Source organism: Kryptolebias marmoratus, linkage group LG15, assembly GCF_001649575.2.
Source record: "Kryptolebias marmoratus isolate JLee-2015 linkage group LG15, ASM164957v2, whole genome shotgun sequence".
Classification (NCBI taxonomy): domain Eukaryota; kingdom Metazoa; phylum Chordata; class Actinopteri; order Cyprinodontiformes; family Rivulidae; genus Kryptolebias; species Kryptolebias marmoratus.
The window spans coordinates 23,741,356-23,766,241 of record NC_051444.1 but is presented as its reverse complement, the minus strand read 5'-3'; the positions used below and the strand labels follow the sequence as shown (position 1 = coordinate 23,766,241).

General features: G+C 37.4%; 1 protein-coding gene across 1 annotated transcript in view; it reads right to left on the bottom strand.

Annotated features, from left to right (window-relative positions):
- Positions 1–24,886, bottom strand: part of trip4 (thyroid hormone receptor interactor 4) — an 84,164-nt gene that overhangs the window by 36,437 nt on the left and 22,841 nt on the right. The window contains exon 12 of the mRNA XM_017414195.2: positions 13,978–14,080. Within this exon, the coding sequence (XP_017269684.1) occupies positions 13,978–14,080 (103 nt within the window). The remainder of the gene's footprint in view (positions 1–13,977; positions 14,081–24,886) is intronic.

Sequence of the window (24,886 nt, the reverse complement as noted above, 5' to 3'; positions counted from 1 at the left end):
AAATGTACAGGGAAGAAGAAAAAAAAAAATCATCTTGCTGCTGCCATTTCAGCCTAATTATAATTTCCACTCTTTCATCTTGAGCTTTCAATTGCGACTGCAACAGGATTGAGATCAAATTAAGATAAAGAGCTGGAGTTTCTGAAGGCTGTTAGGAGGTAATGAGAAATTATATATATTGTATTTGCAAAACTGAAAATATTTAGACTTGTCATAAAGCAGACAGACTAGCACTAAGATTTAAACAAACAGGTTCTAATTGATTTAACTCGTTTGTGTTTTTTATAAGCATACAGTTCGTTCATCAAATATCAACAAAGATAACAAACGGCACTTTAATTGATCATCAGAACAACAACAAAAAACTCAAAAGGATATAAAAGTACAGTTTGAAGTAGGAGCACATCAATTATTGATTCACCTCTTCGCGAAGGACAAGGTTCTGTGGATGTTGTCAGTGAGGTGGCAGCACTCAGCTTTTTCCCTGCATTATTTATTTCCCATATTGGGGTGGTCTGACCCACTCTTGTAATGAGAGCTGGAGTCACGGTCTGTTTGGAGTCCCGGGGCAACACCGTGCGACTGTGTCTCTGGATCACTGCTCAACCACACAAGCCAGTGTTTGCTGAGACTTCACTTGGACTGTAAAAGTCAAGCCTTGTTGACACATCTGTGCTGTCTCTCCCTGAGGCTAATGGCTATTACATCTGTCTGCTTCTTTTCAGAGGGAGAGGGGAACTACAAGAATCAAACGTTGCGAAAGCACTGATAGCTGATTGAAAGCCGAAAAGCCACCTCAACGGGGGAATTACCACTCTTGATCTTTCTCGCAAGCCTAGTAATTTGATTACACTAGTTAAGAGGTGTTTTGAAATTACAAAAAGGTTGATGACTCAATAGCAGAGCATCAGAGTTTACGCCAATGGAACTACGTTTTTCTACGGTAACGTCATTATGTTCAGGCCACATTTCTCTTGTGAGCCTAATACAGACAGAACTTTAAAGAAAAATATTTCTTTACACAATGGCAAAGCACATTTATCCAAGTTATTTTTAGTCCATGGACATCGATGTTGCCTTATTTTATTTTAATAAAACGGCTGCCATTAGCTGAAGTAGTTCAGGGTTTGCAAACTTAATCATTAGTATCAAAATGGTGGCACACATGCTCGCAGTTCTTCAGTCCACAGAATTTCTATTCAGCTTTATTGTTCTGATTATGTAGTTTTCATGAAACATCATTTGGTAAAACTGAAAGTGTAGCAGCAAAGGGAAGTTTTGTGTGGTCAGAACAGTCAGAGTAAAAATAATGTTTCTGAACACATCAAATGTGGCTTAAACATGAACTAAGAGCCACTTATAAATCATAGAAAAACAGAAAATTAAATACATCCCTTGGGGGGACTCTATTGTATTATTGTGTTGCAAAGCAACAATTGATAAATAACAAGATATGTTGCTTAGCAAACACAATTTCTGCTTAATGTTTCTTTGGAAAACAAGTAAAAAGAATCCAGAGAGGGAGTGTGACCGAACTGCAACCCAAAGAAAAAGAACAGCAAGCCCCAGATTCTGTTCATCAACTTCTCATCAGTCTTTAATACAAGCATCCCAGAGTAGCTTATAGTAAATATATCCTTGATTTGAACGTAAATCTCACTCTGTAACTGGATCTTGGACTTTTTGTCAGAAAAACAACATTGTACATGTTGGCAGGAAGACATCAAGCTTCACAGGTGTCCCACACGAATGTGTACTCAGTCCATCGCTCTTTACTCTGGAGACACTTGACTTTATTACCAAATTTAACATGAACCAGCTCAGGTTTGTTGATGATACGGGGACTCATCACTAACTAGGATAAAACACCTTACGGAGTTGAAGTAAAACAGTAAGCTGTAAACCGTCATGGGGACAACTTGTCTCTTATTGTCAACAAAATTAGCAAGGCCACATGATTTTTATAACCTCATCAAACACAACATATTTTGATACCACTAGATAGATCTATTAAAGACTAATCCAACACAATTTGAATTTTTAAAAATCGGTCTACTGGTTACCAATTTATTGTCAAAAAATTATAATCAGAATCTGTCTAAGTTAATACATTTCTTAAATAGGCAGCAACAGGAAGTCCTGTGTTTCACTTCCTGGATCTTCTGTTCTCGTGCCGGGCTGAAGCTGAGGAATCGCTCTGATTGGCTGTAAATTTTCAGATTATTCCTTCATGGATAACACACGAGCAAAGCAGCTGAAAGTGCCAGCTCCCGCTCGGCTCTTTGCCTCTTTGTCTATCGTAAAATGTTTTATTTCATCTGAGCTGAGAAATGAATGAATGAATTGGCTCAATCACTGCCTGACCCAGTTAGCTATAGCGCTACTGTGTGCATCGTTTATTTAACGGATTAAGAACATATAGAGGATGAATGGGTTGTGAGTGTACAGGTGGCTTTGCTAACAAAATCAAAACAACCCCCTCTTTGAAAAGCATTTTCAAAAGGAATGCCCTTAGTATAAGGAGAAAAACTTACCTCTGCATTAAGCTATTAAACCTTCTGCTATCTAGTGGAAGGTATTGCCTCATCAAATGAAGACTGATCCAAATGAAAAGCTTTATTCCTCAATGAGGCTGCTAAATACCCCTAAACACTCATCTGAATTAAAAAAAAAAACAAGGTAGTTGACCAAGAAAAAAGTGGTACTCAAACATGAGAGAAAATTAGACATTTTTAGGTTTAAAAAAAAAAAAAAAAAGCAAAATTATCAAGTGTCTGTTTATTCATTATTTCATTGTCAGGCTAATTAAACATTGCCCAGCTGTAAAAATAATCACCCACTTCTAAGAATCATTTTGTAGTGTGAGGTACAACTAGTGACCTTTTTTTTCTTCTTATGTATATGTATAAATAGCTTATTTTCAAACTGTAAAATAATAAAACCCCACAGCACTTGTAATACTCCAATATAATGATAAAAATAGTCTGTGTCCAGCTAAGTAAGGGGCTCCTTTTTCATGACATTTCAGGCGTTAGTGTGAAATTCACTTGACAGGTGAGTGGGAAAACGTCCTCTCACACTTTTTAAAATAACACAAGTGACTCATTGGCCATGTCTAGTTTAACACCCTCACCTCGACCAGCTACTTGAACCGTGCAAATAATCCACTTATTGATCCTCAGATCCTGCGCTGACAAATTAACAAAAACAAAAGGCAGTAGCCTAGCTGCATTCATGAAAACTAGCAGACGCCTACCAATCAGTTGAACACGCACACACACACAAACACAGAGACAGGAGTAATCTCTCACTAATCAAGGACATTGATCACATTGCAAAGCACATCTGTCTGCACACCCTGCTCAATGCAGGGAAAGATTGATTACTCCATCGGGATTTAGGACAGTGACTAAAGAAAAAAGATGTGTGAAACTGAAACAAAAGAATAAAAAAAAAACGAAAACATGATAATGAAAATAGAAAACTACAGGAGTATATACATCACAATGGTCCTACCAATGTTGAGGCAAAAACATGTACATCATTATTTATTATGTAAATAACATTCCTGCAAAAATAATTTGAATTAGGCACCTTTTTGTTTATAAAAGACTCTAATGTGAGTAAATTTGACCACCTGTTAATATGCATCTTTTATGTCTCTTGAGAATAAACTCCACTTTGATAAAAAAAAAGTAAGACCAAATCAGGAAAGTGGTAAATTAGCAGCTCTGGTAAATAAACAAGTTAACTGTCAGAACATGGATTGAGGCAAGCTGTAAGAAAGACACCAGCTATCAATAATGTCCTAAGCCTGAATGAAAAATGTTTGAATTCTCAGAAAAAATAAGGTTATTCAAACCATGAAAATAATTAGATAACCGTCACACAAACACTGCCACTATCTCCTTGAAACCAATGCTACATTGATGTGTAGGCACGAACATTTTAACAAAACTACAATATAACAAATAATGACAAAACAAATACGCCAGTTTATCTTTAAAAGAATGCCTCTCATGCAGTAAACTCAACCAGCAGAGGAATGTTTGAACACCGATTGGTATGGTTTTTGTAATAGCCACTGATAAAGGCAACAATCCTCGGTTTAAGATAAGTAAAGAAAAATCTATTGCTACAACACGGAGCAAATTCTTTACACCCTTTTGAGAGACAGAAAGCCAGGAGGTTTCATTACCAAGGGCAGCTAATAAAACCTCTAAGCTCAAGTGCAATCAAAAGCTACAAGCCAATCAATCAAACGCTACAAACCTCTCAGGATAAGCATGTCTGTGTCACAGCTACAAAAACTTAGAAAGGCTCTTTTACAAGTATTATTGCACCAAGATCTGAATCAGCGTAAAGCTTATCTCTGCCATTCTTTTTTCTTTTAAACAAAGCACAGTGACTCAAGCACCACAATAAAAAAACAAAAAACATCATTCAACATAAGAAACCACCCCACATCCAATCATGGCTTCTTTTGTAAATCAAACAATGTGATTAACCAACATCATGACTTTCTAGCCAACTCAGTTTTACTTTACAACATTTGCAAACCTGCTTACCAGGTGAAAGTTTAACAACGGTTTTTAAACCAAGAAAATGTTTGCTTACATTTTCACGCAATTTGCTTACACAATCTTTTAATCCTATTGCTTTTCATACACAAACATATTAAAAGAAAAGTGTGTGAAACTACCAAGTCTACCCTCATGTTATAACGTGTAGGGTAACTATTTTTTTCCCCAAGTAAAACTTGACATAGTTGTCTTTTCTATCATTTCATTGGTCTCTCATTGGTCTCAGCAGTCAAAAATGGTAACATCATGAGAGTTAACAGCAGCTATAAACTGAGAAGCTTTGAGACAAACTTCAAACTTTAGTTTGTTGTCTGCTGTGTGCACTGCAACTCGGGCTGTAACACACAAACGTGTGTAGGTACTCCTATCTTTCTGGGGACCCGCTTATTGATAAAACGGAGGCTATGCAAGCGCTTCCTCTTTCCTTTTTAAAGTTTACTATAAAATTGAAGGATCGGGCCTTAAGCATCAAAAGTGAAAGCTTATGGCAAAATGTGCTTGCACACCCGATTCCTATATGGATTTTATATGGTCTATCGGCCACAAAGATGGTTCGAATCCAGAGTAAGAGAGAGAGAGAGAGAGAGAGAAAGGAACTGCTAGTCAGGAAAACTGTTTGAGACACTGTCCCACTTATAACGTTTCCTCTCTGACCAATGTATATGTATATAGCCAAAATGACAAACAAAAACATTTGGTTTATTTGAGTCAAGGTGTTGTCAGCTGGCCTTGTGCTCATGTAAAACTGGGATTTAACTACAGTCAACCTTAAAAGGCTTTACAAGTAGCTGGAATGGACTATTTTTTTGTCACATTTCTTGACTTTGTGCCAAAAACAACAGAATATGCAAATGAGAACGGGTTTATATTAAAGTTGCCTATAATAAAAAACAAAAACAGTGTATGTAAGCATTGAGAACAAACAAAAACAAATAGGTGCAAATAGGATAGCAGAGCAAATTACAAACTGTAGACAATGACGGATTTATTGTGTTCAGTGATACATGACGTTATCTACCAACATTTAACAATATTATTTTAAAAGGCTCTATCGTCTATAAATTTGATAGCTGAGCACAAACTGGTTCTAGGTCAGAATTTTTAAGTGGTAAACCATGAACATAAATTAATTCAGGGTAAACTTTGAATTAGTTCCTATGAAAGTTGAACTTTCACGACACCGATCCCGAAGAATAATTTACATCGAGTGAATGAGAAAATGTCTATGCATCCACTTATGGGAATGTGCAGAGAGACATGGGGGCTTAGGAACATAAACAATAGCTGACAATTCATTGTCTGTCTCTGTTAATAAAAAAGGTTTATTTTATAATAATACAACAACACGCTGTGTTTTTACAGTTGCTGATTTGGCATGCATGTGTCCTGTTACTGAAGCTGTAAGGACAAGCGAATCAAGTATGGGGAAGTTTATTGCTTGGGGCCCTTTTTGGCTCCCACACCTGTGTGCTCTGCTTTCTGCTCAATAGCTCAGCTCTCTCCTCTTCTCCTCTCCTCTCCCCATTAACCGGCTGACAGATCAGTAATAAACACAGCCTGTCACCTTCAAGGCCTGCCTCTCATTTACTAGAGAACACATGAAACCCCAGTCTCTCATTCCCTCTCTGTATCGCTCTCTTTTCCCTTCATCCACCGGGCTCATTGGAGCTGAAACCCGATTTTTGGCCTCTGCCGCCTCTGAGGCAGCAAAATCTCAGCTGCACCCAGATAGTCCTGGAAAAAAGGCATGAATATTAAATGAAAACTCCATGAATAAATAACCAAAAAAAGAAAAGAAGAAAAAAAGGACTTCCGTCGTTCTTACCCCTTTCATTCTCTCAGCAGTGGATGACAGAACAGCACAGGGGAGAATTGGGGAGGAAGAAAAAATAAACATGGCCACCCCAAGGAAAATAAAAAAATGGACATTTGTTAGGTAATTGGCTTTTTTTTATTTGCAATCCCATGGTGCTATGATTTCACACATAAAACAAAGGGGTAATCAGAAGGTAAGAGTGCAGTAGATGGTTAGTGGAGCTAAATTTAAGCTGCAGTATTTTATTTTATTTTTTTACAGGGAATGCATCGTGTTATTTCCATATGTGGTGCTGAGGGATAAAATCCATACATATTGCAACAGCTCAATAATGTATGCGTGGGAAATGCAAATTGCATTGCAAAGAGCTGGGAGTGATATGTGTACAAGGAATGTGATATTGAATGCATGACAAACAAACAAAGTGAATCATCCACTTGCGAGTCCCTGGGCATGCAGCAGTTCCACTGAAACAGGTAAATATAGATTTTTGCTTTAAGCTATTCCCTAATTGTGGTTGGTATGTGGTATGCCTAATTTCAGTTGCTTGTATTTTTCCTTTACAGCAGATTGAATGAGAATCATAAGACATATACAGAGTGGTTACTGAATAATAGCTTTTGGTAACTAATGCATCTATATTCTACGTTTTTGCATAGAAAATATAACCAACACAGAACAGCATAACGAACTGATTAAAACTGAACATGACCTGTAGATTAGTGAAGGTATATTTATCAAGACTTTAAAGAGATCAGAGTCCATTATGGGGTTGGTATTGTATAATATTTTGAAGAAGTCACACAATATACAGTGCATTTATTGAATGTAAGTTAATTAAAAATGTATTGATAAAACATTAAGACATTTTGTACAGAGATTGTATTTGGAAACATAGTGAGGAGTAGGAGAATGAAATGGAAAATCTGAAGATATTAATATATAAATGAAAGCTCAGACAAAAGGCAGCAACGAAACAAAAAAGTCTAATCATGTTTGCACATCTGCAAGATGCAATTTTCATCCTCCGTCCAAGTAGCTATTAAACCTAACTTTATTTTCATGGGTAGACAGCGGTGTAGTGGTGCCAGCAGGCGGGGGATTTATTTTTGATTTTTAACTGGACCTCTCTAAAAATGGGATTGTAGTATTTCTAATATTTCTTCGTTGTTTTATTTTTTTCTGCCAACAAATGTTTGCGAGACGGAACAAAGGGCTGGCTTGAACTAATGAAACATATTGTGAAACTCAAATATTACATTTTTCAGTCCAATTCACTGATTGTTTTTGTAAATATAGACTTGCTTGAATAGGGACTGTAAGTTTTTTTTTCTTCTTCTTGCTTGTAAAGGTGTTCGAAGTAAGTAATGTGATCACAACTTCAGATGAACTAAATGAGAAGATTGAGTGTTGTAGCATGCTAACAAATACACTCGAATGTACTCAGCTGAAAGCTTAAATGAAATTATCATTAGCTACAGAAGAGGTGAAGATATTGTAATCAGTACCAGCCCACAGACTGTTTACTTGACAAAGAAATTCATGAGCTAACAATCACAGCATAATCCAGGTTGAAAGCTTTTGGGACCAGTGTGCTTCCTACACTTGTAACTATAAGCACGTTTTAGTTCTTATCAGCTCTTATTTACTAATTTTATAAGATATGATTAATCAGTTTTGCTTAAGTTTGCTAATTATTTGAAAATTGCTTCCACAAAGGATCCCCCAGACAGTTCTGTGAACAATTTCACACATCAGGTTAACAAACTCAAAGAGAAACAAATACATATTCATAAATTTTTTGTGACCTTCATTCCAAGTATAATTTTCTTTTGGGCAGAACTCTCTTTTAAACAACCCCATTAACAGTGGAATAAACTGTGGTACACTGAGGTAGCTTTAAATGTTAAAACCATACTACTCTGCTTGTGGTAGACTAAGCTTTCCTCTAAAGCTGGATGTATGCTACAGTGTCAGATCAGAAGCTACAGGACAGCCATTGTCCTTCTCTATAGCTTGCATGTTACTTGACACGCAACATCTTTAAAGCCCATCGCCTTCTGGGACTCTAAACTGCAAAACGACATACAATACAACAAATGTTCACACCAATATTGTCATCTACTACTACCGTATGTAGGCTTACTTTTAGGCACTGTTTATATGAAGTCGCAGCCTAAACTAAAAAGTCTTAACGATAATCGACTTTAAATTATGTCAACCCATCTAAAAAGAGCCTTTCTGAAACAAATTGTCTCTTTGTAGTTTTTGCAAAATAATGCATAAAGAGTCTTCTATAAGTATCTATTAAAGACATTTAAAATCACTCAAATCTCTGGTGATTTGGCTTTAGACTGACACTAGTCAAAATAAAATAAAAAATCCTTTTCTTTCTTGACCTGCTGCTGAAGCTGAATGTCTCATTGTACTAATTATATCCACGGCTCTTTCTTGTAGCTCGACACCTTAACAAAAGAGAGCACTTTGTATCTGCAAGACAGCCATCAGTGTGACTAATCTTAACAGGGAACGATAAGGCAGTGAAGCACAAAGACCTCACTGAGTTCTTTCGCTCACCAGTCATAAATTTAGCCCCAAACTGAATAAAGAGGTAGTAATGGTTGTTTTCTTTGAAAAAGCTGGTAAAAGAACTTTACGACTCTTTCTTCTAACGCTTCCTTCCATTTTATACCATCTGTATGACGTATGCATGTGATTACCCAGATTAATTTACATCTTTAGATCATGTGGAGACATATTTTTGGTTTTATCCCATGATATAAAAGTTAATGAAACCATATAGAACAAACAACAAACCACAGAACTGATGGCTTAAATTATGGAATCGTTTTTACGCCAACGAGCCAGGAGTGTTTTTTGACGCCAACAAACTGCGAGATGGAACAAAAAGACATTAGCTGGCTTGAGCTAAAAGAACATTCTGAAATTTCTAGGCTGAGTCTCAACTATTGAGTTTCTTAGACCAACTCACTGATTCTGTCTCATAATATAAGAGTGCTTGTAGAAGGATTTAAGTTCTTTCTTGCTGGTTGAGCACCCCGAGGCTTAAAGCCATCTGATTAACTCATGAGACATTACGCCGCCTATACACTCTTCATGCTTGGGAGCAATTGAATTTTCATTCTTTTAATGCATCGTAAAGAAGAAGGTCAAACATAATTCTCAGTGTGTTGCTCTCGGTAACATTAAGTAGCAGCTTCGGGCTCAACACCAGTCCCTACATGATGTGTATATCTGTCAATTTAAAGGGATCTGCTCTTATTTGGCACCATTTAACCTCAGCTTGGTTAAGTTCTTGGCAATGCGGTCTAATGTTTTCACATTTCTGCAAGCATACATGATCTTATGTTCAAACATTACTGTAGTTCTTAAATTAATTATATTATTTGGTTAACTGTGGTGAATCCAACCGGTTTAGGGTTCAATGGAGACAAATTTCAGTCAAGGATATCTGCGTGCAGTAAAATAATGAAGTGTGACCTGCCCTAATTTATCTATCACATGCAAAAAAATAAAAATAAAAATACAGTCTGCTGAGAATCAAAATTAGGATTTTATTTATCCCCTTTGTTTGCATCTTTAAAACTGGACAATTTAATGCAGCCTTTAATGTAAGAACCACAGAGCACAGAATGCTCGAATCTCTTAACATACTAATATAGGATTTGTTTCACTCTTCTGGCTTCATACAAATGATACCAAGGTGTTCAAACATGGGGGAAGTCAACAGCTAAAGAAAATGTGAGCGCATGGCCAGAAAGCCAATTAGCCCTCTGCATCCAGACTGACCTTTGTTTTACACAGAAGCATATGCACAGATATAAATATTCACAGGATGTAACAATAAACCATAATGTCTGTCACTTCTTACAGGAATAAGCCTCGGCTGTATGTCATTTTAAATGTCACAGACTCCACCATAGGGTAATGACTGATCAACCTAAGTTTGTATCTAGTTTTGCCTGGCATTTTATTTCTAAAGCCAACCGGCTGGAGATAGATCCCAAGGCTGCACTAGATTTTTTATTTGCTGACAAATGAATCCAACCACATTATTATGCAATTGCAGATCCAAGCATTTCCAACCCACGGTATCAAGCTACGAGGAAGAAAATACAGCAAAGGTGTTTGCAGTACTCTAGACAGAGTGAAGGAAAATAACCCACTCCTGCAACATTATGAAATGATCATCTTCACCGACTGGCTGTCAAAAGTAAGAGCAGGCAAACAACATGATTTTCCATTTACAATGTGTTTAGTTCTGAGATCATTTTAATACAGCGTAACCCATAATTTATGACCACTGTCTTTTAAATTTGCATCCTGGCATTTACGTGGATGTTACTTTGACACTCATCACCTGTTAAAACATCTTTGCAGACCAATCACACAGCTCACATATGCCAACTAACTTAAAGTAGCAGTCCTTATCTCAGCTAAAACAAACAAAAAAAATTTAATCTAAGTAATGGTTTAAAAATGAGTCTCTGAAGTGCTCACTGGGCCACTGAACCACCCAGATGCCAATCTAATAGGATCCGAGGGCATCAGTTGGACACAAGCCCAATCTACAGAAATGCCATCCCACAATCCACAGGGCACAAAGAATTTATAGCTAATGTTGTGGTACCAACACCCCCAGGGAACCATGGTATGTTTTTATGTCCTGAGTTGTCAGAAAAGACTTTGTGGCAAAAAAAGGTTCTAATGTAGTGTTAGGTATTTGTGTAATGGCTGATCAGTGTATACTTTAGCCACAAAGGTTAGTAGAAAATCTCTGTGCTCAATTCAATTCTTAAAAGCCCTAGGAAGCAGGAAGGAGGTTTGTTTCAGTGAGTTAGGTGCAAGCTATTATTCATGCTGGCTTGCATTTCCATTTTCCACAACATGACTGCAGAATTTGCTTAATGAAACATTTAATCTCAACCACAACAGAAAGCATTTTTTTGCATTGCACATTAAATTTTCTTTCCATAATGAAAAAAACACAACAACTGTTGCTATTGTTGTGTAACAGAGCAATGACTCTGGTGGAAGAAATGGAAATATGCATTTCTTTTCTAGCCTATCATAATGAAGTGTAAGATGGTTGGCAATGCCAGAGAAAAGTGGATCTTTTCAATAGAAGGTAGTCGAGGAGCCAAAAAAACCCCAACCAACTAAACAAACAAAAAACATACTTGTGCTAGTCCTCCCTGAGTAAAATGAGTGGCAATGACTTGACCCATGAGATGCAATAAGAATTGAAGTGAAAGAGAGGACCGGAGGGCAAGAAAGTGAGATAGCGGAAAGCTTGCTGGTGACAGAAGAATAAGCCAAGCTGGACTCTGTAGGTGCATGTAGGTCAAAACAGCTAATCCAAATTCTAAGCCAACATGTACAGCTGCCGTGTTGTGATGGAAGCACATTTCATAACAAGTCGGTGTGCTGTATACAAACCTATACAGGTGCTGTACACAAACACGTACAGTGATGCAGACTTACTGAGGGATCTTAAAATTGTTGTATTGCAAGTTTAAACTGGTGTTCATGGTAACACATTTCTTTAATATTTAAATAAAATTAACTTTGGAATTAAGTAAAAAGAGGCCACTAGTAGGGGTGACATGGAAACGAATGTAAGTGCATAATTATTGACAAAAGAAATGAAAATAATGTTGTAATTTTAATATTAATAAAAAACTGGCGAAGAAACACATTTCTATTGGGCAAATTCATCTTTGTATTCTCTTTTTTTCAATAAATGGGTTACACTAACTGAATTGATAGAATCTGAAATAAAGATTTTTTTTTGTCAACTTAAATAAAAGTACAAATGTATATGTATTTTATCTCTAATTTTTATCTCCATGTGCATGTTGAGTTTTTTACTCATTTAATGTGCTGGATGTCCTGCTCAGATCCACTGAAGAGAGCAGTGGAAGCCCAACTCGACTATATAACAACATAGAAATGTCCTAAATTAAAGAGTCGAGTTATTAAACCTGCCAAATATGATGACTTCTAAACCTGGCAAAAATCAGCAGGTGATTCTGTAATTTTTGTATTTCTCTATTCCACGTTTAAGTTGTCAAAGTCTACAAAGCAATTAACTGAGATTGCTGTAACAGGTTACCTTTGATTTAGAGAGATGTCTCATCCTGCTGGTAAACTGTTAAGAAATAAACTCCTCTCTCGCAAGTTGTTATCACTTTTAGCCAAATCATGCAACAACGGACCAGTTAGGAACGGACCGATTAACACCCGCTTTCACAAGTATCCCAGCTTTTCAACAGTTGTGTAAGAAATGTAACTTTTAGGGGGAAAATGACAGATGTTGAGACAATGAGTGGTACAACTGGAGGAAAAATGGACAATTTTACAAGACAAAGCCGGGTGCGTAAGAAAAAGGCTCCAAATCGACTCATTGACACATTTCTACAAATACCGTTAAGCGAACATTTCTCAAGATATGTGTTATGTTTTAACTTTGTTATTTTTAACAAGATGTAATAAACTGTCGATAAAGATAAAATTAGAACAGAAGTGGGTGAAGCAGCTGTGAAAGTTAACATAAAATCAACGAGGAGTGAATAATTTACAACTTAAGAGTTGCATTTACCCATCCACCAATTAAAATAAAAACTGCTGATTCATAAACCACAAGCTACTGTTAGTATAAATAATGTAGGTGCAGATTTCCCCACGGCGATCTGACCCAGAGACAGCCAGTCTATGGTAATGTGTCAGCAAGTTTCATCAAGTTCAGCCTTTTATTCTAGATCATCAATTTAAAACGAGCAGATATGAAACTAAAGACTGAACTACAGGCATAGATGTGTAGACTGATTAATCACTTTGAATGTGGTGTAGCAGTCAACTGAGAAAGAGAAAGACAAAGCCTTTAACAGTATTTGCAGACTTCTAAAACCAGTAATTATTTTTCAACGCCTGCCAAGACGGCAACAAGAACTTTTATCGTTTCACTTTAGGTCTCGACTAACTTCGAAATCATTTTTTAATTTAATTCGCCCAAAAAAAAGCAGACAAAGCTATTATATCCAGCATAGTCCTGTGCCTGCTATATTTTACCTTGAGCCTCTCAAAAGTATCCTCTATCGATCTGAAAACATCTGAAAGAGGCACAGCTGCATAAACAATCCTCTCAAGTCTTTAGAGGGTTTTGAAATATTAACAAAAGAGCTTGCAGGTACATCTTACTGCAGGAGCAGCTATGGCAGTGGAGGGAAAATGTGTTTGAGTCCTATTATAAATCACACAATACAGCAACAACATTGCACATCCAGGCCTGGCTTGTCCCCCAGGCAACCTGACAGCAAAATCCTGTCTTTACAGATGGCGCTTAGAGAAAATCTATGGAAGACTGTGTGTGAGGAAGGGTTTGTGTGCGTATGTGTAATGTCGTTTTATTAATAAAAACTACAGTAATCAGGAAATGTGCTTCGCGTTATCATGCTTTCACATGTCCAAGTTGCTGATTAGAGAAAATAATCTTTGGTTGTCTCAAGCCCATTTCAGCCATTCTTTCTCCCCTTGCTCGAAAGGAGGTGAACTTACAGATCTTGTGCTTCCCTTTCATGGGGAATTTCACCAGCAGCTCCTGGGCGTTGGTGCAGACGAAGACGAATGGAGAGGCAGACTCCTCGCAGGTATCAGGGAACTGCAGAAGCGGTGGAGAGAGGGATGGTTAAAAGAACAGTTTACCAATACCATTTTCCATATGGTGTACTCAGAAAGTCTCTTGGTAATGATTGATTCAGCGATTGTCTGTTTAAACATCTATTTTTTGCTGGATGTCCTCCTTGTCCGTTGTAACATTACATGCCTGACAGCAACTGATAGTTAAGAGTCTCGCTGGGTCCTATGCTCTGTAATTGAACAACTAATGATGCAGTTGCTGCAGGGAACAGCTGTGGTTCTTGTGAGCTGTAAAGATGACACAACATGCATAACTAGCAGCATCAAAATCTGAAACAACATGAGGTTTTTTTAGATTTAGTCTTGTCTGTAACACATTGTCAAACAGACAGCAGGCTACTGAATCACAATAATAAAACAGATTAGTCCACATATGCAATATTTTTGTAGCAATTTAATAATCCCATGCAGAAATCCTAACTTACAAGGTATTAGAATTGATTGATATTTTACTTAAATCTAGAAAATGACGTATCCGTAACATATTTTTTGGCACAAAACACAACAGGGGAAGCACATTCCTCTGAATAAGAAGGTGTTTTACTGCCCATAACTGACACCAGCACACAGCATACAGAGAGAACCTCTCTATCCTTGTGTTATTGATTGGTCTCTCAGGTGAGAGGAGGGAATTGACTGACACAGTGACAAAAGAGTCATCTTTTCCATCACTGGCGGCCAACAGCTCTCAGCTCATCCAATTTCCGCCACTGCTATCAGATAGTGCCGATGATTGCATCTAGCCGGCCAGGAAGCGGCTCTTTTTTGTGACAGTGTGCTTTTTCCTTCCCCCAACCTCCTATTCGCAGCCTCTCTATCGCCCTTAAAAAAGGAATGAAAGGTTGTGACAAATTTGTGGCTTTTAAAAGGAATCCACAGAGTCTGCAACTCATTTGTATGGTCCCTGACAAACTGGGAAGTGATGACAGAGATGCTAATTCCAGATTAAAGTCCATGTCAACATGAGTTCAATGTGCTGGTGAGTGATAAAATATATATATACACTGAAAGAGTCATTAGACATTGCTAGGGGTGCAAGAAAAACCCTTTATTACTACCTGTTCTGACAAATGGCTGATTTAAATTATATCGGGGCTCCTCTGATAGTTCTTCAACTCAGCTATCACAAATTTAAAGATTGTTAAAAAATGTAAAGGCTGAGTTTAAACAATGATTTAGAATACGCTACATGCATAAATTGTCAGTGGAGCAGGACTGGTTTCCAAAACACAAAATGAAAACAAATATGACAAGGCAATAAAAAAGACCATCTTCCCTGAGCAGATTTTCCTCTCTCACTGTATAGTGTAATTAAACTATATAGTGGGGTACAAGTAGGTCATAAACAGCTGTAAAACAAATCAAAATGAAGAATTTCTAACCTACTGTAGATCACTTTGATATTATACTGCAGTCCTGTGACATTTAAAGTCATAATTTCTGTCTTACGACTGTGGGTCCTTCCTTGTTAAAAGTTCTCTATCACCCAGTAATAAATGTTGCCAAGGGAAACTTCAAATAAATGACATAACAGTCTATTGTTCTTGTTCTGCTTTCCATTGAGCCTAAATAATTAGGTCCATCTATTCATTTCTATATCTATAACTGTATATTTCTTTATGATGATATACTGCAGTGGAAAAAATTCCCATTTCTAAAAATATTCTTGTAAGCACGACACTGTTTCAAGAAATGTCTTCCCCACACAGAAAATGTATTGTTTTGCCTAAATAAATGGTGGATTTGCTTTCTGTTTGTTATATTGCTTTAAAGTATAGTTTTCTCATATGAATTATTGGTGGGGGGACAATTTCTGTTTTTCAAATTTTTTTTTTTTTGGGGGGGGTTCCAGACCCCCCTGATGCCCCCAGGATTTACGCCCATGTAAATATCCACCAAACATATTATGAAGCATTATAAGAACTGAACACAAATCTTAATTTTATGCTGTTATCCACTGCTTATGCAATCCAGCCTAGCAGGGGTGCTAAACTATGCTCAAATTAAGTTTTAATATCCAGAAACTCCTGGGAGAACACAAGAAATAAGCTCTCTTTGTTGCAGTCATAACATTTTAACACACCACTCAGTCCGTGCTTTCTCACACAGCAGATGAGAAGCATCTCACAAGCATGCTACACTCCGCAAATGTGCTGTCATGTCTGAGTGAAGCCTCAAGAAACATGATTAGAAAAGACGCATAACATAAAAGGTCAGCAATTTAAATCGTGGTCACATTTTTCATGTCTTAAAACGTCCTTTGAGTGCACTAAAAAAAGTACACTGAACTCATTTCTCCTTGAGAATATGAATACAGCATAACAGAAATTCTGAAGCTCGAAAAAAAGAAAATGATACAACACAATACATTACTTGCAAAACTGCCACTGAGATTAAAACTAATAAAAAGATATGATTCAAAAGGAGGCAATAAACGCTGAGCTCTTCCTGAACAAATCAGCCTCATTGGAGATAATTACTTAAATAAAAACTCCCATTACACAAGATGGCTGTATTGTCAGTAGTACTCAAGGAAACAAAATGGTGGTGGACTTGTTCAGTTCAGACGAAACAAGCATAGCTGCAACCAGAGCTCGAGTGTGCTCATGTGAGACTCTGCCAGTTGCCTGCTCTTTCATCCTCCATTAGCTAATTAGCATTTAAAGCTGTTGAATGTGTAGCTTTGCCTCACTTCCTCCCCTGGCTAATTGTTTCCATTCCCTGTTAATCAAAAGGGCACAGAATATTGTGGTTGTGTGACAAAGAGGTTTTCTAAAGCCCTCCATATTCATCAGGAACGATCTAATATAGTAAGAGTGGACTTGTTTACAAATTCAATTTAATCTGAGCTTGTTGTGAAACACAATATGAATTTGTGAAGTTACATTGTGTAGAACACTGTGGGGGACCGAAGGCTGTCATGTGCTGGTTTGTAGGTAGTGAAAGCCAGGCATATAGCCCTGGGGCATTCTGGGTAAAGGGACCAATGTGTTCAACACAGACAAAAGATTTAAGTCAGCTGCAAAAAATGACTCTGTGTAAATGGTGTGCTGCAAGTTGAATGCTTCCAATTTACTTTTCTTTTGAAGCTGGGTAAGTGTGAGACAAAAAGGTTCTCCTCACTCATAAACACCCCTGACATTTGGCTAATGTTCAACACAGAAATGCATGTCTTCTGCATGGCTGGCTTCCAAACTGCTTTCAGAAAGTAGATACAAACACACTTTAACCTTGCCAGTGTGCCAACTGATGACAAATATAGTCATCAGTCAGGGGATTAAACAGAAGTGTATTTTCACATTTGTTTTACTTTGACATTTTGGAAAATGTGCTCATTAGCTTTCTTGCCAGGAGTAAGATGAGAAGAATAATACCACTGCAACATGTGTATGATAAATCCGAAGCTAGTGACAGCAGCAAATTAGCTTTGCTTTAAGAACGAGCGCAGGAGCAACTGGGTAGCTCTGGCATCTGCAAAGGTCAATCCATGTTTTCTGTTTTGTTCCCATTCATTCAGTCCAGAAATAAAAATGCAAACTGCATGCACGTATCCAGAAGGTACATGCAAATTAAAAAAAGAGAAGCAGAATTGATTCTTAAGGTTGATTATTGCAGACCTACCCAGCTTTGAACACATGTACAAAGGAGACCAATGTGTAAACTTTAATGTCCAGTGCGTGAACTGTCTGCAAAAGCACAGTATTTCCTGCATGCAAATACAGAAACTGTTACCTGGTTCCGTTTCACACATTACACACAATCATCAGAGTGGCGGTGGAGGCTAAAAGGGAAAAAAGAAAAAAAATCCCAAAATTTGGATGTTCTTCTAAGGTTTTCCAGCTTTTCAACATGAACCTCAGTTCTTATTTTTTTTGCCTACAGTGAAAATATTTGATCACATCTTTGTTATGCAATTTCAACTGAAGCCTCTTTTTTGTTAGTGGGTTGGCTTACTTCAAATGTTTGAAGTGTTCAGCAGCCAAGATACTGCAAATCAGGATTTAAAACATTTAACAAGGGTCCAGCTGAATAAATCCTACTTGCAAAGTTTTTAACTGAAAAAGAAAACCACACAGCACCACAAGGTCTTCAAAACCTCAAAATTATATCACAATATTTCAAGAAAATTTGTGAAAATAATAGTTTTAATGCTAATGTCCCAGCATTGTTTGAAGGAAAGCGTATCGCTCGTCATCTTTCATGACAGAGTTTTAAACTAAGATCATCTTCTGTTGAGAAATGACAACATTATAGCTGTTTGGGTCAAACATACTTTAATAATGTTACATTAGCCCTTTTCTACCAGCTCGACTCGGCTCTACTCTGGTTGACCTGGCACAAGTTCAAAAACTTTTCATTTGGTAAGCCTACCCATTTCCAGCCCGGTTCTCAGGACCTAACCGGCCCAGGCTCCAGGCGAGCTGCGCCCATCCGATGATTTCTCATCCGCAAACCTTTGATTGACCAGGGACTGCTTCAAAACCGCCATCTTCAGCCACCATTTTCTACAGCCTCACAGACTGTCTTTTATTAAATTTTTTTGTAACGTAAGCCTCGCAAGCCTTTTCTGGCTCACTTTTAACTTGTGTATGACTAACCATCAACTGAGCACCAGGCATACCATGGCCTCGATGTCGCCAAAAAAATGACCTCAGAGGAGTGTCGAGCAGCCTTGTTATGACAATCCCGCCCACATCAAGGCAGCACTCTGATGTATGGAAAATAACCGAGGCTGCGTAGAATCGAATTAGGGCAAGGCGGGTCATGCTACACTTAACAACCAAAAAATGCCTATCATGTTTAGTCTCATGTGATATTGTGAGATGTTGCATGATCTGCTGGCACTCGGAGAATGTGTTGTGAATGACTCACAGCTACTCCCGGATAAACTAATCAAGAAAATGTGTTTCCTTAAGTCATTTGGTTGGGGTGGCCATTTTAAATCAAGTTGATCCCAAAAGTTAACCAGTTGTAGATGTACATTCAATGATTACTTTATGAAAGTATCATTAAAATCCACCTAGTAGTTAATGAAATAGTTTGCAAACTAAACTTTAGCTCAATATATGTAAAACTGGCTGGGTTATAGCCGTCTTAGTGTTTGCTAATGTCACTTAGCTGTGGCAGCCATCTTGAATTTTGCTGACTCCAAAAGTTAATCGATTAAAGATGTACATCCAGTAATTACTATCTTACAGATTAAACAAAGTCTGTCCTAATTTTTCATAAGACAACAGACAAGCAATAAAATAACTGCTTGCTTTTAAGAAGTAGGCAATAATAACATATAGTATACATAAAAAAAACAAACAAAAACATTTGTCTCTGATTGCAGCCTGCGAGTAACAGTATTTTTTGTGTGAACAAATATGATTATTTTTCAGCCTTTCTTTAATATGACCATGTACATGATGGCAATGTGAAAGATTGCTGCATGGACCCTGCAACAACAATCTTCTAAAACACTGACAGGGGCATCACTAAGTTAAAGGCAAGCATCAAAGTTTACTAAGATGTGTTTTCTCAAAATATTCTTCAAATGAAGAACAAAAACCATTTTATATTAGTTATTGGAGTAATTTAAATTTGGAACTCACTGGGAGTCTGTATGAAAGTGTCACTTAACTAAACTGAATACAAATGTAAATAAAGAAAGCCACATAAAAACACCTTTTGTAAAAAAAACAATATGCAACAACATTAGTAACACCTAAAAACTACTTCGTCTTCCCATCAAAGTGCACCATGACAATTATTGCAGCCATTTTGTTGAGCCATTCGTTTACCTCTGGACTCCACATACCCTGCGTTTCCTCCTTGAGTGCCTTCATTGCCTTTTTATACTCAGATATTTTTACACCAAATAGGGATTTTTTTTTTTAAAAGATACTAAATTGTCAACAGAGGCTAAGATAGTCTTATCTCGAGATGTTGTGTGCGCTAAGGAACGTAAAGGTGTTGGGTTGTCACATCACTGATATCGTAAGGTGACACCTTTTTTTTATAACGCAAATACTTGTCATGGTATGATATAGCACAGTGCTAGGGGTGGGTGATATGATGATATAAGAATGTGAAGGACTAGAAATTGCTGACAATCTGTCAATGCAGAGAATGTAGTATCGTCGATTCAAGTATGCTTGTTAAATGTCCATTGTACTTGGTACAAGCTGGCAAAATTGCACAAACTGAATTTTTTTTTCAGAATTGTTATTTGGCCTAAATGCTCTGTTATACTCTTTAAAACAACAACAAAAAAGGACCAATGTCATAATCATAATGAAATCGTGATTGATTATTTAGACATATTTTTGCTATATTGCTCATCAATATGCACTGCTAAGTGTTATTTTATTAAACAACCCACTGTTTCATTTGCTGGCATGAACTCAGAGAGGATTAAAATAAGACAAAAAAAGCAAAAGTAATAATATGAAATTCACGAGTTCATTGGAAAAATAAAAATGGTTGTGCACAGGCTGCTGCAGGGATGCCTTTGGCTATGAAGAATAACAGTGGCTTGGAAGGCAAAGAGATGGGAAAGTGACCCAGCAGCTCATCTTACAATAACTGAATGGCTTTGGACTGAGGTTTATACTTTGTCAACTTTGCTTCTTTAGCCCACTGATTGGTTCCTTATATTGTACAATTCACTGTGACAGTATTTATCCCAACTACCATGTGCCGAGATCTGATAACAACAACATAGATCTTCATAGAAGCAACTAAACCAAAGCCAGGATTTGACAGCAAGCTTGTCAGCTAACAGCACAACAAACCAACACTGTTCCCGCTCTCTTTTCTCTCTCTGGCTCTTTTCTGCTACTGTCGGCAATTAGGGGCAGCAGAGACAAGTAATCTCCTTCTGGGCGACAGGGCCAGACCAGAACAGGCATGTGGAGTGGGTTGTGCAGTCAGGAGGGGGGTTGGGGGACTGTGAGACTGGCCCCTGCATCAACGCTATAGCCAGGCCCTGCTTGGCTGCACTCAATCTCAGCCCAATAAAAAGCCCTTCATTGGCGGGGAGCAACTGAGCCAGACGGGCTGGGAGCATGTGGCTTTTAAAAATGAGGAGGGTGGAAGAGGGGGGAGGGAGGAACAGAGAGAAGGAAGCCAGAGAAGGGGAGAACGGCAGAGTAAAAATGAGGCACACGATTCTGCAAGAAAGGCAAATAATAAAGAGTCTAAGGTGACGGAGAAACACGGAGACAGAGATTTTGACAGATAGGGAACAACACAAAACCAACAGTGTCTCCCCACAGAAGTCACTTTTGAAATACTGCCTAGGCAGCTCTGTCAAGGCTGGTTTCACCCTGGGAATGGAGAAACAGATGGGTTGTCTATGAGCTATGGGCTACATATGGGAGGTGAAAGGGTGTTGTTGGGAAATGTATGCAACAGCAATCGTTCACCAATCGTTCTTTAACTTATCACGTTCCCTAAACAAAACAGCCCCATTTCTGGTATTCATTAACCCTCAAACAAACACCCCTGCCCTGAGGAAACTTGTACGGTAACTGAATTAGTGTATTTTTTTTGGTCCATGTCTTGACAACACACACACAGCACATACATGCAAAAAAAAAAAGTACAACCAAAAATGAAGTTTAAAAGAAATCAATTTGCTCTATAATGAAACCTTAATTGAGCTGAATCAGTAATTATTTCAGCAGCATGAAATTTCCAAATATTTTAAAGGGCTGTGAAAAATGTTTCTTTCCTAAAACCATTATTTTTCAAAAACCCGACCTATGTAGCATATTTAAATATATTAAATTCAACCCATAAAGTGTAATGGTCCATTTATCAGTGGTCACTTAGCCTGCCTTGGCCTGCAGTCTAGACTTACAATCTATTTTTCAGTATGTTGTCAATCAGCTGCACTACCAACTGTGGTGCCACTTTTATAATGTTGCTCCAGTTCTGTCATTACCCTAAAACCTTCCCCTCGAGCACAACCAACGAGCCGTATATCACTGCCTATAAATCTTGCCATCTTATCAGGGATGGCGTTTTTTTTTGTTTTTTTTTACAAGCCTCTGGCATGAGTGCTGAGAATGAGTGTGGTGAAAAATAGGCAGTGAGACAGGGCTGTGCAGCTGATATGTCTGCTGTCTCCACACCCTCAGGGACAAGTCAGATTTGCAGTAATTATGTAATAAAACAGCTGCATTTTCCAAATTCGACCTTATTTTTGTAACCTTACTCATCTATGGTGAAAATACTTTCCCACGCTGTTTCTCAGATGCCTCTGTATTGCGATGATCTGATTGTCCGGGTTTATTTGCTCAATTCACAAACAGCACCAGGACTTGTAACAGGACCAAGGGTGAATTTTACTTGACTGAAATAAAACCGTAGCACAGCAAGACCGTAAAGTAAAAAAAAAAAAAAAAACTGGAGCAGCTCATCAAGGTTATAAATACTCATTCTTACATTTGGACAAAGGAAAACCTTAAACAAAGAAGGAGAAAGACAGCCTGAGTGCAGACATTTATAGACAATAAAACATTTTGTGTTGTAAGACAGATGGAATCCACGTTATTTTGTGAACTGCAACAATTCATGTCTGCACAACATGCTCACATGCAGATTTCATAGTTTTTAATGTTATGCAATGAGGGTTTCTCAAAAATTTCAATTTAGTCTTTTAAAATATTTCAAGTTGTCATCAATTAGATTTGCATGGAAGAAAGAAACTGACTGTGGTTGCGCCTATGTGTGTTCTGAGACAAGGTAATTCTGTTGTTACTAGAAACACTTTTTTAAATTTTGTATTATAGTTTCACCTGTCCTCATACTGTAATGTAGTTTAAGCAAGTACTTCTACCTAATAAGGTCTAGGTTGTGAAGGTAGAAGGTCATGCACACCAAGCTAGAATTTGTCATCTGGTAACTTATTTCATTTTCACAAAATAAAACAAAAAATATTATAATACTGTCCTATTCATCTAAATTGAACTGTAAACAGTGTCCTACAGACCATGTGAAACAAGGTTTGATGATGTTGGTTTCAAATAATTTGACCTAGAATTGGACCAAAAGAAAAAGCTTACAGAACCACACCTCCCCGTGTAAAAAACTACTAAAATAAAATGTTAAAAACACACATGTATGTTTGGTTCGAATATAACTTAAAAAAAACATAATTCAACTAAACTGTTTACTCCATTTATCTTCAAAAACACAAATAAACTACAACATAATACAAAATCAAATAACCATGAAAACACGCTATTTAATTGAAAAAACCAAACAAAACACATTCTACCTACTTTTGTTAAGCAATGAGGGAAGCAGATATTATATCATACAATGAAACAGCAGTGAGTGCAAGCTATATTATAATGTTTGCTTTACCAGACTGAAAGCCCAAGTGTGTGCCCTCGGTTGCTCTGTTACACTGATAAGAGGAAATAAAAACTGTGATGAACTTTATTAGCACCGCATTACACAGCTACTTGGCTAGCTAAGTGCTAGTGTGCTGTAGTTGGGGAAAATGATTATATCTGGAACATTTATTAAATACAGAAATGACTTGCTATAGTGGGCATTTCAAAGCTATCCATACATCCTTGCTCGCTCTCCACCTTGATCAAAAAGGCCGCAAAACATTTCCACACGACTGATTTGTACCAAATGGCCAGGTCTTAAAACTCCTGTATTAAATCTCAACTAGGTATTCATGCTTTGCTTTGGTGTAGAGTGCTTTAGATGGTGTCTTCTTCTGCTGCTTTCTTGTCCTAGCAGTTAGCAAAATGCTAAAAAAGAAAAGAAAAGAAAAAGAAACATGCACCCACTTCCAGATGAAAATGACGTGCCTTATGTAGTGCTCATCTGATTACATGTACCCGTACCTGATGTATGAACCATGACCGTTCAGTACATAAACTCGAACCATTACATCCCCATTTTGTACATTTTAAACTGTGCTAAAGTAGCTGAACTAAAACTAATCTAGAATAGTTGAAGCCTTTATTCTAAATAGCCTATCATTAAGAGACTTAAGAGATTTTAGTTTTTCTACAAATTATTCTCAAAATTTAATCGTAATCGTGCATGTTTTCTGATTAACCCCCCCCCNCCCCCATCTGCCTTTCGCTGTTAATGGAGATTCCCTCCTCCATCTGTTTTGCATTAAAAGGCCTGCAGCAACTCCACAAAAATAATCTTTTCATGTCACATTAACTGCGAAACATGTGCACAAAATGTTGAGTTTCTTTAAAAGCAACTGAAAGTGATGAAAGCACCGCAAAGCCGAGCAGAGCAGAACTGATGATGTTTTTTTTTCTTCAAAGACATAAAACATCATCAAAAAGTACAAATGGTATTCATGATGTAAAAGTACAAATAAGGCACTTATCGTGACAGCCTTGACAATGGTTACGTTTATTATTTTTAATCGTTAAGTTGTCTGATTAACGCAACATATTTTACAAGAATAAAACAACCCTGAGCCCTTTATTTGTTTTAAAGACTGACCAATAATGTGCAGTTGTTTCTGCTCTATTTAGATTTGCCACAAGACGTTCTAGACAATCTTATTTTAATCATATTAGTCTGTTTTTAAACTCTCACCACAGTTAAGCTATTATACTGACATGACAGTTTTTATAATAGTGAGACCCATTTGTTTACAGCAGCATGTGAATGTCAGTAAAAATTGATATTTTCCCCCATTTGCAAGTAGTTACAAAGACTTCTTTGTGAACCTTTTTTTGCCATTGTTGATTATAGAGAAAATGCATTTTCTGGCTCACTGCTGAGT